At 43.1% G+C, this 16,342-nt stretch overlaps 4 protein-coding genes across 10 annotated transcripts; 2 read left to right on the plus strand and 2 right to left on the minus strand.

Annotated features, from left to right (window-relative positions):
* The first annotated feature begins 162 nt into the window (after positions 1 to 162).
* Positions 163 to 7,106, plus strand: LOC122055419 (B3 domain-containing protein Os07g0563300-like). Of its 6 annotated transcripts, none has more exons than XM_042616851.1 (13): positions 163 to 515; positions 970 to 1,051; positions 1,174 to 1,272; positions 1,725 to 2,049; positions 2,128 to 2,560; positions 2,688 to 2,784; positions 3,264 to 3,438; positions 3,825 to 3,901; positions 4,458 to 4,533; positions 4,605 to 4,855; positions 5,862 to 5,911; positions 6,073 to 6,134; positions 6,334 to 7,106. In XM_042616851.1, the coding sequence occupies exons 1-13, from the start codon at positions 352 to 354 to the stop codon at positions 6,942 to 6,944; spliced, it is 2,502 nt and encodes an 833-aa protein (XP_042472785.1). In that variant the 5' UTR covers positions 163 to 351; the 3' UTR covers positions 6,945 to 7,106. The 6 variants fall into 6 exon arrangements, with proteins under 6 accessions (XP_042472785.1, XP_042472786.1, XP_042472787.1 ...); XM_042616852.1 differs by having other exon boundaries at positions 4,620 to 4,855; XM_042616853.1 differs by having other exon boundaries at positions 4,623 to 4,855.
* Positions 7,107 to 7,845: 739 nt separating this feature from the next.
* LOC122055424 (AUGMIN subunit 8-like) lies at positions 7,846 to 9,568 on the plus strand. The gene is made up of 3 exons (XM_042616860.1): positions 7,846 to 9,271; positions 9,341 to 9,430; positions 9,505 to 9,568. The coding sequence occupies exon 1, from the start codon at positions 8,038 to 8,040 to the stop codon at positions 8,896 to 8,898; it is 861 nt and encodes a 286-aa protein (XP_042472794.1). The 5' UTR covers positions 7,846 to 8,037; the 3' UTR covers positions 8,899 to 9,271; positions 9,341 to 9,430; positions 9,505 to 9,568.
* A 33-nt stretch (positions 9,569 to 9,601) lies between these two features.
* LOC122055425 lies at positions 9,602 to 12,823 on the minus strand. 2 transcript variants are annotated; one of them, XM_042616861.1, is made up of 7 exons: positions 12,334 to 12,823; positions 11,201 to 11,278; positions 10,821 to 10,855; positions 10,691 to 10,746; positions 10,196 to 10,297; positions 9,918 to 10,085; positions 9,602 to 9,821 (listed from the first exon to the last, which is right to left on the minus strand). In XM_042616861.1, the coding sequence occupies exons 1-6, from the start codon at positions 12,739 to 12,741 to the stop codon at positions 10,024 to 10,026; spliced, it is 741 nt and encodes a 246-aa protein (XP_042472795.1). In that variant the 5' UTR covers positions 12,742 to 12,823; the 3' UTR covers positions 9,602 to 9,821; positions 9,918 to 10,023. The 2 variants fall into 2 exon arrangements, with proteins under 2 accessions (XP_042472795.1, XP_042472796.1); XM_042616862.1 differs by having other exon boundaries at positions 9,918 to 10,082; positions 12,334 to 12,820.
* A 160-nt stretch (positions 12,824 to 12,983) lies between these two features.
* LOC122055421 (receptor-like protein kinase THESEUS 1) lies at positions 12,984 to 16,342 on the minus strand. Its single transcript, XM_042616857.1, has 2 exons — positions 15,965 to 16,342; positions 12,984 to 15,769 (listed from the first exon to the last, which is right to left on the minus strand). The coding sequence occupies exon 2, from the start codon at positions 15,704 to 15,706 to the stop codon at positions 13,163 to 13,165; it is 2,544 nt and encodes an 847-aa protein (XP_042472791.1). The 5' UTR covers positions 15,707 to 15,769; positions 15,965 to 16,342; the 3' UTR covers positions 12,984 to 13,162.

The following is a 16,342-nucleotide window of genomic DNA, read 5'->3' on the forward strand; positions in this document are numbered from 1 at the left end:
AATCCAAAAACTTGTGTGTTATTTCATCATTAGGTGCCATCTTGGAGTTTTCAAAAGTTTAAGAATATTTCGGAAAAATGTAAACTATCGGGGTGAAGTGCAATTTTCCTCAACACGAACTAGGTTTATTTACGGCCTCGAGTCACGTAGTATTTTACGTCACGTGTCTCTGTCTGCGTCTCCACTTCCTTCGCCTCCTCGATCGCTCCCGCGTCGCTCCTTCGACCGAAGTCGCTCAATACCTCGTTCCCCGCTTTCATGGCTTCCGATCGAGGCTTCGTCGCTCCTGATTGCCTGTTCAAAGGGTAGGGTTTGGGGGTTTTCAATCTGTATCTCCGTTTCCTTGTCGCCATGTCTTCGTCTGCTCCTAATCCGGCGTCCGCGGCGGCGCCGTCAGCGGCCAAGATCTGCTTCAACTCCCAATGCAAGGAAACTGTATCGGACCACCCTTCGCGGAGGAATAAAGGGTGGTGCCTACGCTCCGGGGAGATCGCTGAACTCTGCAGCCGCTGCTCGTACGGACCTCCCCTTCCAAAACGTTCTTTCACTACTTACCTATTTTTACTAAAAAAAAACGTTTATTTTCCGAGTTCGTATAAATGAGTCGGTTCATTTGGGATTCGGGTGTTGCGGTCCTCGGATTTGATTTTCCAGCGATCGATCGGGTCGGATGATGTTGTTCTTTCCTTCGAATTTTCTATTCCTCTATTTGTACCATGTGCGTCACGTTTGTTGAATTGATGTTCTACTACTGCGACTACATGTTTGACTTTTTTTTTAAAAGATATGTTTTTTAATGTTTAATGCTACATGAATTATCGTGGATAAAGATGCGAACGGATGACATTTTTTGTCTTGTGATTTTATATTGATATACGTATAGAAAATACTATCGTGCTTCTAACTTTCTCTCTAATCAATTTGCCCCTCATATATTGGATTACATTCATACATCTTTTTCTACTGTAGATGCGCATTTGAGCAAGGGACTTTCTGCGAGACGTTTCATTCCGGTGTCACTGGTTGGAGAAACTGTGAGACATGTGGCAAGGTAAGATAGGAACTCTGTTTTGATTCTAACTAGTCTTGTTAGCGTGCTACTCTGTACTCACATGAAAGCAAAATCGTCGTTTCTGGGCTGTGTTGTATACCCATTAATTGTCCTATTTGCAGCGGCTGCATTGCGGTTGTATAGTGTCGGCTCAGACTTATGTTTATCTTGATGCTGGAGGAGTTGAGTGCCTTGCATGCGCCAATAAATCTGTTGTAAAGGTGACCTGTATACTCAAAAATCGTTATTCTATCACTATCATGCAATACTTTGACTGTTTGACTATCCCATTCTTCTATTCAGTGCAGTATTAAATTAGTTGATTGTATCACTATGTATCATATATTCAAAACCTTCTTAGTCTTTCTCTAGAATTTTTTTTCTCTTAGGAACTTTTGTTGGTCTACAATTTTCTAATGGACAGTATGATGGTATACGAGTTTGTAACTAAATTGAGACTTTGTGCGGTTAACTGAAAAACTCTGTAATGATGTAATTGCTTGGCTGTTTTCTCTCCAAAAGTGAAAGCACTTGGTATAAATTCCTTAATTTGGTTAAATTAGTGTGATGTGATTCTATTGTTGTCTACTTGCAGGTTAGAAGTTCATCAATTGTTGTATTTAGCTGACTCAAATTTTACTCCATGATTTTATTTCTACTATTATGTTTTTAGGGGCCAAATCAGATTTCTCCTCCTCCTATGCTTATGCAACATGCCTTGGAAAGAAGAGATTCACCAACTAAAACCTGGAGATCAGTTGCCACCCCATCTTATGGGCAATGGCGTCAAGCTCCACATATGTGGACTATGACAAATATGCAGTCTGATTTGCAACAAAGACTATCATATGAATTTGATAGACCTTGTACTATTGAAAGGTTGGCAACTGGAAGGCGGCACTATATATCAGCGCATGAAAAAAACTATGAGCCCAAGAGAATAATTTCTAGAAGCATTAATAGCATTCCACAAGATAGATATGCTGATGGGAATACAGGTTTGGAGTGATTTCCTTCTTACGACAAATATTATAGCGAGTAAGCTTGATATTTTGTCAAATTCATGTCTTGCATAGGAGAAAATGATCCAAATTCTACAAATAAACCAGTAACTGCAGACCCTTCAACGAGTTTTGGATTTAAATTTGAAGCAAAACCAAATTCATCCACCAATTTGCAACCACTACCTACCAATTTGCAACCACTACCTACCAATTTGCGGCCACCATCTCTTTCAAAAGAAAATTCATCTCTGGTTATCGGGTTACCAGTTCCCTTTTCAACATTGCATGGAGCAAGCTGTCCAATTAATCTTTCAGCAAAGCAGTCACCAGCTCAAGTAACTTCTCCATTATCAAACCAGTTTTGTCCTTCACATATCAATGAAGCTGGATTGCAAGTTCAAATGCGCAATGGAAGAACTAGAGGTGATGCCTTTCCACCGACACAATTACTTCCTCAAAATTGGCCTACAATAACAGATCAAAAGCTTCAAGAAATATCTGGAGAGTATCCTTCAGTTTTATCTTTGTTTGAAAGATTTTGGATAGCCATCATCTCTTACCTTGATTTTATCATTTATGATGTTGTTCCATTCCCATTACATTTTCTGAAAGTATTAATTAACTATTGCAAGTCGACAAACTGCCATCATTCCCTTGTTTGAAAAGATGCTAACTGCTAGTGATGTTGCTCGGATTGGACGGCTTGTGTTACCCAAGAAATGTGCTGAGGTGATTCCTTCAGCTTTTAAATATTTAGCACTAGAAAATTCAGCAACATTATCACTGAATTTAGTGAGTTGATTTTCCTACTTCTTGTATTTCTAAAGTTAATGTTCACAAGAATAATTGATTCTCAAATAAAGGTGATATTGATTAAATTTAATTAGGATAGCGGATTGTCATTCTCATCAAGTGATTGAATCGCTTATCATAGAGTTTGTATTTTGTCTACTTATAAATTTTCTTGGGTTTGGACTATGAATATCTGAGTACCTCTGTTAAATAGTTAATTTTCAAATTGTGCTCTGTAGCTCTTTGGAATTTAAATGGTTATAAAGGTTTCAACTTTGCATGGATGATACATGTCTAGCCAACTCATTGAGTTTCACTATCTTGATGCTTGTAACTTAATTCTTTTGTATGATAGGGTACTATTTATGTCTCTATCATTCTAGGTGAGTTTTCTTATGGACTATGTTTTTACACAGGTGTACTTCCCCACAATTTCTCAGCCTGAAGGACTTCCATTAAAAGTACAGGATACAAGTGGAAGGAGTTGGACATTCCAGTTTCGATTTTGGCCTAACAACAACAGCAGGATGTATGTATTGGAGGGGGTTACACCTTGTATTCAGGCAATGCAACTGCAAGCAGGTGACACAGGTACTGTTCTAGTTGATTTAAGAACAGCTAATCTCTTACTTAGCAAAGAGGCTATTAGTTGCTTCCAGTCTTTCTTCTAGATAATCAGTATGAGTCCTGAACACCAATGGATACATATTTCTTTTATCATATTTGACCTTAACTCTTTACCATTTATTGCTGGAAACACAACATTAGTTTAATTAACCTCTTGTATCTCTAGTCATCCTGACATAGATATTAAGTTACGGAAGATGTTTCTCATAACGGTTTTAGTTTAGTTTATACTTTATGAATATTATTTTGAACTTCATAATCATATATGAAGGCTTTGCGGGATATACATAGAAGTGTAAGTTTATAACTGGGACTATTCTTTATGTTTCAAACACAATGTATTTTTGCAGTTACATTTAGTAGGATAGATCCAGAAGGAAAGCTGGTCATGGGATTTAGAAAGGCTTCTTGCAGCTCTAATGAACAGGTTGGCTGGTCAATTACTCAGCTAGAATTTATTTAGGTCTGGAAATGGGACTATCCTGTGTTCTTTATGTGTCACTGTGTAGAAATTTCTCATGCTTTGCTTCTCTGCTCCTAGAACCTTCCATTTAAATGTATGTCAATGCCCACTTGAATTTGGTTTTTGTTAGATGGTGTTTCTTTTTGCTTTAAAAGAATCACAACTTTGGCTTCACTTTACCAAACAATGCAGTCCTACACAAAAATGAAAAAAGCGAAAAAATAGCTAGGGATCATAAAGCCAACGCTTCACAATATTGTAGGACCCAATATTCATCTGACATGCGTTTCATCACATATAGGATATCTATGCTGTTAAGACTGAGAAGAACAGATTGTTTAGCTACTGAGTTGTTTAGGTGAAGGAGCAAATAATATTTTAATTTACACTTACATATACTGACAGGGCCAGTATTCTTCATTGCTGTAACTATTACTTTAAAGAAACATCTTTTATATTATTTCTTACATAGGTATTGCAATAACATAAATTTACTGAAATTTTGACATACATCTTCAAGTCCGAAGCCAAAATTCGTAACCTGCAGGATCCTAAAACACATAATCCTGGCAACGATTTCTCATCACCACCAGAAGGTAATAAGAACAATGTTGGGGATCCCACTCTAAATGTTTCATTTGAATTTAAAGTACCTTATGATTGTCAGATTTGGACAATGCAGCAGATCAATCTACCCAGCCTATACATAAGGATTGGTCTATTGCCAGGTCACCACCAGTTCCTAGCAAAAGGAAAGCAAAAACACTTGGCTCAAAGAATAAACGCCTAAGAATCGAAAATGAAGAGTCCATGGAACTGAAATTAACATGGGAAGAAGCTCAAAAGTTGCTCCACCCACCTCCAAATTCTTCTCCTAGTGTCGTCGTTATTGAAGGCCATGAGTTTGAGGAATATGAGGTGAATAACTTAGCTTATCATTTATGCTACACTTAATGACTTTGGTGATTTTTAACTTTTTAGATTCTGTCACAAGTTACAAAATATTAGGTTTGGATGACAGAGGTCTTTGTTTCTATCTCTCTTTGCTTAAATCAGCCATTATCCAATCTGCAAAATTTGAACAATTTAGCACTTCTTTTATAAGGTTTAAGTGCTGCTGAATACAGATAGTTTTGGCTAATTGGATACTTTTATTTTTCTAATTTACTCTCATTTCATCCAGTGAAAATAAACAAACCTAGTTCAATCATTAATTACCTGAATTGCCAGTTATGCCAGTTCTTTCTAATACTCCGTGAGACAGTGTTAACAGACACATAAATGGTCAATAGCTATAAAATGACGATAGTTTAAAGAAGTACAATTAAACTATATCCTTTCCTCTGTCAGTTTTATCATTCACTCCATTATGTCAATTATGAGACTGAATTTGGCTTTTAATTTCATAGTTCAAAGGCGCTGCTTTTAAATCTCCCTTCCAATATTCTATATTTGCCCTGATGCTGTTACACATGATCTATTATATTATTTTAAGAAGCATTTTTTTGCTTTCTGTATGAGATATCCTTCCGTCTTTTCAAGTGTTGGTTGTATACAAATCCGTGCTTCATGCTTCACAGATTTACGTCTCCTATGCTGAGCAAGATATAAAAAAAACAATCATTTGGCAGTTATAATCTTTATTGTTGTTTTCAAGTCATTTTGTAATTGCAGCAATAACTTGATTACACCTACACTAATTTAATGTTAATACAGTAGGTTCGCTTAATTGTATAACTGGAGGATCTTTTATTGCATTCATTCTCAAGATGGCACTGACAAATGAAAAGCATTTTGTTTTTTTTTTTTGCCCTCGTTTTGACACTGCTCTCCATCTGTCCTGCTTAACGTAGACCCTCCTTTAAACCGTTTGGCCTTGTTTGCTATTATGCATAAATAGACCATTTTCTTTTGTCTTGAACAGGAAGCGCCTATACTCGGGAAGATGTCATACTTCACTTCAAATCAAGCTGGGTATTCATTCTGGCACATATAGTAAAATCAAATACCAGATCGTAAATGGTTTGCTTGAAATTATCGTTAAAAAATTCATTCCAAAATTTGTCTAACTGAACTCCACTAAAATGTGTAGCATCTCAACTGTTGCTAAATTCTCTTAATTAACTTGCGCCCAGGTCAGCTTGCCCTCAGGAGTTGGACTCAGAGTCAATAGCAGACACGATACCCTGTAAAACAGGTGTGGTAAAATAATAAATATCGTTTTGTGGTCCTAAGGTTGCCCCTTCCAATTTGTCATCATATATTTTCTTGTGTCCCCTATTAATCACAATATATGTTTAGTGCTGAAGTTGGTATGCGATTTTGTGAACATCTCTATAAGATACATATAGTTAATTGTGCTGATATTTATGTTGGAATTTCCAACGTGATGGCAGTTGGTTCCAAGAGGAGCAAGGCAAATGCACAAAAGGACAACGTCCAAGCCTCAGATCGTCTCGACACACTTGTGAGTCTCGCTATCAGCAAAAACCTTCCTGCATTCCAACCAACAACGAAGCACCCTCGGCACAAGCCCGGCTGTTCATGCATCGTCTGCATACAGCCTCCTAGCGGGCAGGGCCCCAAGCACAAGCCGGATTGCACGTGCAACGTCTGCCTCACTGTGAGACGCAGGTTCAAAACACTCGAATCAAGGCGGGAAAAGCGTCAGTCTGAGAAGGAGCTTGAAACTTCAGAGAAGCAACCATTAACAACCATCCGACTGCCCAAGGTTTTACCAGAAGCAGGGAATAGCAATCCTCCAAGTGACGAGACTGCGTCTCAGAGAGCAACGATGAACGTCAACGCGGAAACATCTCCATTGCTGCCCATCAAGATTCCCCAGATTGATTTGAACATCCAGCCAGAGCGGGACGAAGAGCCATCCACTGCCAGCCAAGCTGACACTAGTACTATAGTGAGCCTTTTCGAGACGGGAGCAACCAGGAGAACACAAGAACTTGGCGAGGCATGTCAAACCAAAGTTAGAGATGCGACTGTTCGGTAGGCAATTTGATGGCCAACATCAACAATCTCTCACACTTTTGCTTCATGGTTTGCAATTTGATGCTAATTTACATGGCCGATTGTGTCTACCATTTGTGCAGTGGTCAGGCTAATGTAATACATCGATGTGAAGATGCTTTAGTTGCAGTTTCCTCGTTATTTACTTGTGTTTCTACACCAGAGGAAGACTACAGGCGCTGCAATACGCTGTTTTGTGGGGCAGAAATTATAGGAAGAAATTATTGTGGGAATAGTTTTTCGATACAATTTCTCTCATGTTTTTAAACAACTAATTTAGACAGTGATGCGATGATGACGAGGAGCTTTATCCTGCTGTCATTGTGGAGGTCAAAGTCAAGTGGATCAATGGGTGGACGGTGTAGGTCGGTCAGGTGAGTTATACGCCAATCGGAGATGAAGCACTGATCCACCATCTTCGACATAGGGAGTAATCAACCCGACGTTCAAAGGACGCGTAGAAGTCAAGCCGAGCGGCTTCTCCGTTCGGACTAGCAGCAGACTCAACATCAACTGAGCACGCAGATAGTGACCTACCCATCGAGCGGCTATCCCGCTCGGCTCATCAATCGAGCATATGGACAATGGCTTCCGACCGAACGACTATCCCGCTCGGCCCATCAATTGAACAAATAAACAATGAACTTCCGACCAAACAACTATTCCATATATCAACAGGAGCATCATGTCTCCAGCATCCATCTCTTCTTCAACTTTTGAACAGATCAGACAGTAATTGGATTTAAAATATATTTATTAATTTAAGGCCTTCATTATTTGTATTTCATAAATTGATGTAAAGAAAGTTTTATCATACGAACTTAAATGTAATATTTCAAATTAAGGTGTTTAAAGTGGAAAAGGGTTTATTTATGCAGCGTCGACCTCGTAGGACAAGCAGAAGCCGGCATGCAGACTCCGTCCATATCTCCCGTTCCAACCCGCGTCTTGTCAGCGACACCGCCGGCGACCGCTAACTGCCGCCCGTCGGCGACCTTTTCCTCCTCTACTCTGCCGCCGCCCCACCATCCCATCTCACTATATTTGAACCTCAAATCTCTCCTCCTCCTTATCTCATGGAGAAGCCCACGCCGCCGCGGAGGGTGGCCAAATCCCACCCCCTCCCCTCCCCTTCGTCCTCCCCCACCGCCTCCGACCGCCGCCGCTCATCGATCTACGACGCCTCCCCGAAGCGCAGGGATTCTCCTGCCTTCGCTGTCCTCTGGCCTTCCTCCAACCGATCCCAATCCCAACCGTCCCTCTCCCTCGCCGACCACCTCACCCACGACCGCCTCCGCGACCTCCACCGGACCCTTCACCCCGCCGGATCCTCTTCCCCGCGATCCATACTCCGCCAGAGGAGCTACTCGGAGGTCGACAAGAGGAGCATCAAGAAGAAGCAAGACCCCAAGGGAAGCCGTTCTCCGACGATCGTCGGCGGATCGATGCGTCACCTCCACCTCCCTCCCTCCCCCAAATCCACCCGCTCCACAGCGTGCGCCGGCGCCGCCCTGACTCCCTCCTCCGCCCTCTGCTCGCGCTCGCTCAGCGCCCGGCGCGGCAAAACCAGCGACCTCGGCCTCCACCTCCTCAGCTCCGACTCAAGTCCGACGGCAGCCCCGTCGAATTCCCTGTCGCAAGGGAGGCGCTCCGGGAGTGCCTCGCCTGAGCCGAGAGCCGCCAAAGGAAAGAGCAACGGCTCTTTTATCAGTCTGGGACTGGATTTGTTCCGGCGCAAGTGGAAATTAGAGAACACCACTCCTTCCTCTCCTCCTCCTTCTTCTTCTCCGACTAGTTCTGGATTGAAGAAGAACAGAGCAAAGGATGAAGCTTGGCACCAACTCAAGCTGACGAGCAACCGCCTGATCCAGTGGCGATGGACGAATGCTCGATCCGATCGCACCTATCTCATCAAGACGACACGAGCTGAGGTATGATCTCTACACTCTGCGCTAAAATTGAAACCAGAATTAATGATCGAGAAGACGGCTGAGTCCAGGCCAATCTATTAACTGCATGGCTGCTACTATCAAATGCGCAAGCCAGAGTCTTAATCAAAAGGCTGCAGATGGAGAAGAACAAGCTGCATCTCAAGCTTACTACTTTCCTACCTCTCCATGTGAGAGTCACAGAACCTCCATAACAAAAAACAAAAAAACAAAGACATTAATTCTATTTAAAATGGTTTTGTAGTTGAAGGTTTTGGAAGAATGGAACAGCATGTCCCAGCAGCATTCCAATGCCCTCACAGCCACCAAAGACTGCTTGCAAGCATCTGTCTGTAGGGTTCCCTTAACTGATGGAGCTAAGGTTCATTCTCCATTTTTCTCCAAGTTTAATTCAGGAATGAATCCCTTCATTCATTAATCAAATCTGCAGGTCCATCTCCATCCTTTCTCGTTGTCTCTGCGCTACGCGACAGAATTAGCTTTGATGACGAGAACCACAATGAACAGAATCTCTCACACTGTGAGTTATTTATTACTCTAATATAATTAATACGATATGCTATGGAATTCATACAAATGGAATGATGATTGCAGGAAGCATCAGCAGAGCTTTTGGAGCTTAAACAGATTGTGAAGAGAGAGAGAACTCTTCTCCAAGAGTGTTGCCATCTGCTCACTTACATGTCTTCTCTTCATGTAAAGTACCACATAGTTTTACCATCTAATCTGTTATTGTGGTTAATTAATGTACGTTTGCTTTTTTTTTTCTTCCTTGATTTGTTGGTCTAATCATCAGGTTGAGGAGCAGAGTCTGAAAGCTCATCTGATCCAAGTGCAGTCTAAATCACATTGTTTACTAAGTTGAGCCAGGGAATTATTCAAGCTTGTTGCAATTGAAGTGAAGGCGTTACCTGGCCCAAAGAAGGTCAAAAATATCCTTAAAATATATCCAAAATACACAAAAAGAAAAATGAAAAAAAAAAAACAATTTCGATGCTACTTAATACCTCCAATTATTGGCCATATTCTAAAAGCTTCAGGAATGCCAGAAAGCACTTTACACAGCTAGAACTAGTAGAGGCGTGACCACTTTTGTTGTATTTGGGAAACAAGTCAGTCAATGTCCTTAACATCTGCTTCAATGTCGACGACTGCAGCAGAAGAGGCTTTACCTGCTGATGTTACAAATTGTAAAATGTTCTATGGACAGACACAACTCACTGATGAAAGAGCTCGTAGTAAATTGTTATTAATTGAGAAACTGCAGATATGAGGCATCAAGTACCTGTCTCCTTTCGAGCTGAGAATCCATTGAAGGATCGTCGATAACTTATTGGACGATTAGATGAGAATCTTGAAGGTTCTCTTACAAATATGTCACCCTGAACTACAATCACAGATAAAGCATGTCTTATCTTTCTAAATCACGCACAAAAGTACTTCAATGAAAGACCAGGATACAGAGTTAGGTTTGTTTGTCTGAAACAACCATGAAAGAATTACTAGAAAATTTACATTTAATGGCCAAGAAATGCTGAGCTCACTGCTCTATAAGGTTGAAAACTCACATTCTAATTGTAGATAGGAAGATAACTAACAAGTAAATATCAAAGTGTTGTAATTAAATAGGAATTTCTAGAGGGAAATGTTCCTGGTTACATGAAAGATAGATTTCTTGAATAACAACCCCAAGGTAGAAAAGAGAAAAGAAAAGAAGTATCTATGATCATAACTTAATCGATCACACAAATAAATCTTTAAATTTAAGATAGTTGAGTACCAGAGAATGGTTGACTGCAGAATGGGCACAGTTGTGGGTCATCATTGGTAGCAGACCTAGAAGGAAAACATATTGTACTTTAGCCACTATATCAAATAAATGTAATGTAGAGAATCATTGGTATGCTTACCTCAGAATCTGAAATTCATTTCCACAGTTGGGACACTGTGCATGGAAATGGAAAGATGTAAGTCAGCTCCAGACAAACTATCAGAAAATGAAATTATCAAGTGTTTGAAAGGTAAATTTCAAGTCTTAGATGTCTATTAGCAGTACAGGATTGAAACTTAAAAGAATGATTGCTTTGTATGTCAAACCTTCATTGAGTGATCATAATTCCAATGTTCAAGCTATTCAAAGCAAACTAAAAAGTAATAGACAGAATGACAATAGAGCATTAAAGCTAGTAACCGAATGGCATCCTTGTGTTATCTAATATAACAGCAACTGAACACAGAGGAGAGTATTACAAAGATTTTTTTTTCTTTTTATTTAACTTAATGTACTCACACTGCTTTGAATTATGTCACGCCCAGCAAACCAGAAGAAAGCGCCCAAACCTATGATAGGTAACAGCACTGCAAGGAGCTGTTGGCATGTACACATTCAGTGATATATTCAGAAACTTGTAAAAAAAGATTTAAAAGATACTCAAGATAAAATGAAAGGACAAGTGAAATGCAATAGGTCTTCATTGAAACTAGTCTTCCTAGTAAGCTCCATAAAGGAGGTTTTGATACAATGCAAAGGAAAATAAAAGAAAGTCCTGCTAATACTGCTTTGGGTAGAAGGTAGGTTTGCCTAGAGTAATAACCAACAAGCAACTTCGGTTTGGTATAATTTCCCAGTAATTCAATTGATAAAAAGTTGTGTTTCAATAAAAGAGTTGGCTCAGTGCCCGAGGATTCCACCAATTCATGCTTTGAGAAAAGTCAAAGTGCCCACAGCTTTCAGAATCATGTAACCAGTAACCTAAGACATCATCACAGAGCATATCACTGACTCAGATTAAGAAACCACAGATTTAAAATCCAGTGAGCTATGGATCCTTTTGGTCGAATCTGAGCAAACAATCTATGTTAGTCAAAATTTCAAAACTTTAGCAACTATCTGCTGCACACAAATCTCTTGAGTTTGGTTACAACACTGGTTGGAACCAGAGTTAGTTCATCTACTTTTCCCTTTTCTTAAAATGGAAAATTATGAACTTGAGAATCTCATTACATATCTAACCACCTCAATCAAAAGAAACACTGAAAACTAAAGATGTTATACACAAGATGCTGTTTGTTGTACTAAAAGAACATATAAATCTTACCTTACCCCTACCTGAAAAAAAAATTTAAACACAACCAGTTATTTCACTCTATTGTTATTTGCATATAACTCAATGGAGAAATAAGATTCATCTAGTTGGCTAAATATATAGTTGGGACAAACACTAGCTACTTGATGATGATAGTGAATTAATTCATTCTATGGTCAATAGGAACATTTATATGACAAAATTAGCCAAAAACAACTAGTTGACTGCATGTAGTAGTAGGAAGAGCAAAAGATTGCTTAAATCGTATGAAATACCAACCAACTAAAATGCTGGGAAAAAGAAATGGAACAAGAACCAGATTAAACCTTTCCCTTACCCAGATGGAAACGATAGTATCCAAGATCCAACCAAGCTGCCCCGTCATGGTCAGGTATGTCAGCCCAATAGCCAAAGTCAAATTGCCCAACACCCTTGTGGTGGAGCTCCTGTCCCATCCGCCGCCGCCGCCGCCGACACCGTTGAAACCAAAACCCTGGTTAGCTCTAACCGAGGGCCCTTTCCGCCCTTTACTCACCAAGCTCAAATCTTTCAAAAACCCTCCTGAAAATGTGAAGTCCTGACGCAAATCCGCACAGAAGTAGCTTCTACTCCTCTCCCGTCGCGGCGAGCAATCGACGCGGTGCTGTAGAAACCTGAGCGCAAATCGGCATCTTCGGACGGAAATGCCATGGACGGAGGCGCGGGAAGCCAGAGGAGGCGAGGGAGAAACAAGCAGCGAGGTCATGGCTGGCAGATCATTCGGAAGCAAGAGGGGAGGAAGGAACTCGAAGGTAAAAATGGATTGGATCGGACGAACAAGCGTTGCGGTCGCTGTCGTCGAGGACTCGAGCTCACCATTGATTGATCTTGAGAATTTTCAATTTGCCACACTCCATTTTAAAATATTTAAAATATGCGCTTCAATATATTATAAGTAAGCTACTTAATTTAATGATAATTGAGGGGGGTTTTGACCGAAAAACAAGCTACAACATGAAAATTTTCATAAGCAAAATAATCTCATCATTTTGGCAATATATTACAAATCGAAACAAGAAGATCGAACGACACGAGGAACAGATCATGATGAAGAACTCTCAAGCTTAACGAGAAAATCCTGCAGTATCAAGAGAAAAAAAAAATAAAAGGAAATGAGACTGAAATTTTCATCTTCCTCTAGGGTTTACAAGCTGAGAGAAGACTGCACTTGTCGTAGCGTCTTCCGCGAAATCAATGGTGGTGCTGGTATTCACTCCCTCCGCCATGCTAAGGCTACTGTCGTCGAGAGGTTCCATGTGCGGCGGCAGGATTCCGGCGATGCTCCTTATGCTGTTGTCGTCGGGATCGGCGAGGGAGGAGGTCTCCTCGAGCTGGAGGGCGTACTCAAGGTTCCACAGGACGTCGCCCATGGACGGCCGGTCGACGCCCTGGTCCGCCAAGCATTTTTCAGCCGTGTCGCCGTACTTGTTGAGTGACGCCGGACTGACCTTCCCTGACAGCGCCGGATCTAGAATCTTCTCGAGCGCGCCCTTCTTCTGCCACGCCATGGCCCACTCCGCGATGTTCACCTGCTCCCTCGGCAGCACAGGGTTGAGCGCCGGCCTCGCGCAGAGAACCTCCATCAGCACGACCCCGAAGGAGTACACGTCCGACTTCTCGGTGAGCTGCTGCCGCCGGAAGTACTCAGGGTCGAGGTAACCGAAGCTCCCTTTTACCGCCGTGCTAACGTGGGTCTGATCCAGAGCAGGGCCGGCCTTCGAGAGGCCAAAGTCCGCCACCTTCGCCACGAAATTCTCGTCCAAAAGGATGTTGGTGGTCTTCACATCCCGGTGGATGATGCTCTGAGCTGCGCCGGTGTGAAGGTAATGCAACCCTCTGGCAGCGCCGATGCAGATCTCGAGGCGCTGCCGCCACGAGAGGGACGGGAGGTCGGTCCCGTAAAGATGACTCCTCAGAGGCCCATTGGCCATGTACTCGTAGACCAGAATCATCTCGGAGCGTTCGTCGCAGTAGCCAATGAGCGAGACGAGGTGGCGGTGGCGGAGCTTGGACAGCATCTCGATCTCGGTCTGGAATTCAGCCAGCCCCTGCTCGGACCTAGGATTTCCTCGCTTGACGGCGACCCTGGTGCCATTTTCCAGCGTGCCCTTGTAGACCTTCCCAAACCCACCCACTCCGAGAAGCAAGCTCTCGTCGAACTTGTTGGTGGCGTCGAGGATCTCATGGAACATAAAAACCCGACCGAGGTTCGTCGAAGCCAATGAAACACAACTCGCCGTTAATCCACTCTTCTGAGAAGTCGTCGAGATTTTGCTGATGGTGTGGGAGTTTCCATAGAAGGGAAGCGGCAGCCATGGCTGGCTGTTGGAGCACGTTTTTCTCCTCCGAACGACGAGGCAGCAGTAACAGAGAATCGCAGCTGAGATGCCGATCAACGAGCCCAAAACAACCCCGATCACCAATCCCAGAAGCTTGTTCTTCGACTTGCGTGAATCCGGTAGCAGGTCTTTGACCGCACTGGTTCCGTCCAAGCTCTTGGCATCGTTGCTAATCTTCATGAACTCCAGACCATTCAGGATGGCGTTGCTGAAATCGGCCATCGTGTCCGGACCAACACTGACGGTCATCGTGCTCGAGCCATTCGAGTTTGAGACGAAATCCTTGTAGTAAGGCACAGATAAATCACCTTTCAGCGACGATAAGTCGAGGCTGGCAATGGCGATGTCGGAGTTGACGTACACGTTGAACACCAGTGCGTTCAGAACTTTGCTAACGATGTCACAGAAGTGGAGACGGATCAAGTACTGGAAGGCCGGATCGACGGAGAAGACCCAGGTGATGTTGAAGTTCAAGTCCGTCACATTCGCGTCCCCCATTGCTTCTGCAGTCGAGTAAACCCACCGGGGAGCTGTCTCAGTTGTGACGCCGTCGGGGTAGTTTATGCTGTCGAGGTCCGCGGCCGCCTTCACGGCGGAGCTGTTTACGTGGAGGTATTTGGCGTCGTTTTCCCAAGTCCTGCCGAGAGAATCATTCAGCGGAGTGAGCAGAGGGCCGCCCATGTTCAGCCGGTACACGGTTTCGAGGCCGAGAACAGAGAGGCCGCTGAAAGGAGCATTGGGCACAGCCAGGGCCTGATCGTAGATCAGGTAATCGGGAGCCGAGACGACTTCAATCCCGTTCACGAAGGAGACGGAGCCATTGGCGGGGATGAAAGTGAGGGCCAAGGAGTCGGAGGTCAGATTCAGCGAGTACTCCTTGAACAAGTAGGTGCGGTTGGAGTTCTTGAAGGTGAAGTTATTCATGAGGACAAACTCATCCGTCACCACTGTCAGAGGAGCAGAGGCCAAATCGTGGCCGGAATTCGGAATCGGATGGAAGTAGAGACGGATCCAATGGCAGCCCTCTTGCCGGATGTCGAAATTGTAGGATGCCGTCTGGGTGAAGACGCGGAGAGATTGGTAAATTGGGGGAGGGAGAGCAGAATCGGAGGAGGAGGAGATGGAGAAAACGCCATCGGCAGAGGTTCTTAAAGCGAAGGAGGATTCTTGTGAATCAGGAAGAAAATCTTGGCCTTGGAATGATACATTCCGGGAAGATCCACAAGCAAGGAGATAGTTGTCGGCGGGAGCGAAGGTAGCGAAGCAAGCATCAAGCATCAGAAAGGCAGGGATTGCGAGGCATGGAAAGAACAAACAGATCCACCACCGCATGCTTTTAAGAACCCTAATTTCTCTGCTCCTGCAACACGACGTGATCAAGCATGCCACAAATTCCTGCCAGAAAAGTAAAATCAACAGGAGGTCACTCGACAGATCTCAACTTTATTCCAAGAGAACAGAGCTAAAAACAAGAAGAAGAAGAAAAACGAGATCGACGCGAATGGAAATCTTTGAACTAGTGAATGAACTTGAGCTTCCAAAATCCGGGCTTTAGGTGGTAGAGCTTCCCGGAGAAGAAGAAGAACTGACCAGCTGGAGTTCAATGCGGGAGAACCTGCTCCACCTCCTCCTCCTCCCGCTCCAAGATCCGAACTTTCGAACCGCGAAGTGATCCGGGGACTGTTCTCGAGAGGAATGCGGCGAAGAACAGCAATGTAAGGGCAATGGCGATGGTTTTCTTGCGCTGATCGACCACAAAACATCGCCTTTCCAGGCTGGGGGAAGGAATCGAGTGAGGCTGTCGCCACCTACGCAGAGGACCCACCCCCCTCTCTCCCTCTCCCTCTCTCTCCATTGATTGCGACACGAACGAAAGCGCAAAGGCAGCAGGCATAGAAAGAGACGGGAGGAGAGGAGGAGAGGACGAGAGGACGGAAGGAACGCAATAAAGAGAGACGACGGATTGTT

The sequence above is a fragment of the Zingiber officinale genome, chromosome 3B, assembly GCF_018446385.1.
Source record: "Zingiber officinale cultivar Zhangliang chromosome 3B, Zo_v1.1, whole genome shotgun sequence".
NCBI lineage: Eukaryota > Viridiplantae > Streptophyta > Magnoliopsida > Zingiberales > Zingiberaceae > Zingiber > Zingiber officinale.

Excerpts from the sequence above, each read along its gene's own strand:
- LOC122055419 (XM_042616851.1), top strand. The coding sequence starts at position 352 with ATGTCTTCGTCTGCTCCTAATCCGGCGTCCGCGGCGGCGCCGTCAGCG. Across the intron at positions 1,052-1,173 it reads ACTGTGAGACATGTGGCAAG|CGGCTGCATTGCGGTTGTAT; the intron begins GTAAGATAGGAA and ends TCCTATTTGCAG. Across the intron at positions 4,856-5,861 it reads ATGAGTTTGAGGAATATGAG|GAAGCGCCTATACTCGGGAA; the intron begins GTGAATAACTTA and ends TGTCTTGAACAG.
- LOC122055424 (XM_042616860.1), top strand. The coding sequence starts at position 8,038 with ATGGAGAAGCCCACGCCGCCGCGGAGGGTGGCCAAATCCCACCCCCTC.
- LOC122055425 (XM_042616861.1), bottom strand. The coding sequence starts at position 12,741 with ATGACCTCGCTGCTTGTTTCTCCCTCGCCTCCTCTGGCTTCCCGCGCC. Across the intron at positions 11,279-12,333 it reads ATACTATCGTTTCCATCTGG|CTCCTTGCAGTGCTGTTACC; the intron begins GTAAGGGAAAGG and ends ACATGCCAACAG. Across the intron at positions 10,298-10,690 it reads CTGCAGTCAACCATTCTCTG|TTCAGGGTGACATATTTGTA; the intron begins GTACTCAACTAT and ends CTGTGATTGTAG.
- LOC122055421 (XM_042616857.1), bottom strand. The coding sequence starts at position 15,706 with ATGCGGTGGTGGATCTGTTTGTTCTTTCCATGCCTCGCAATCCCTGCC.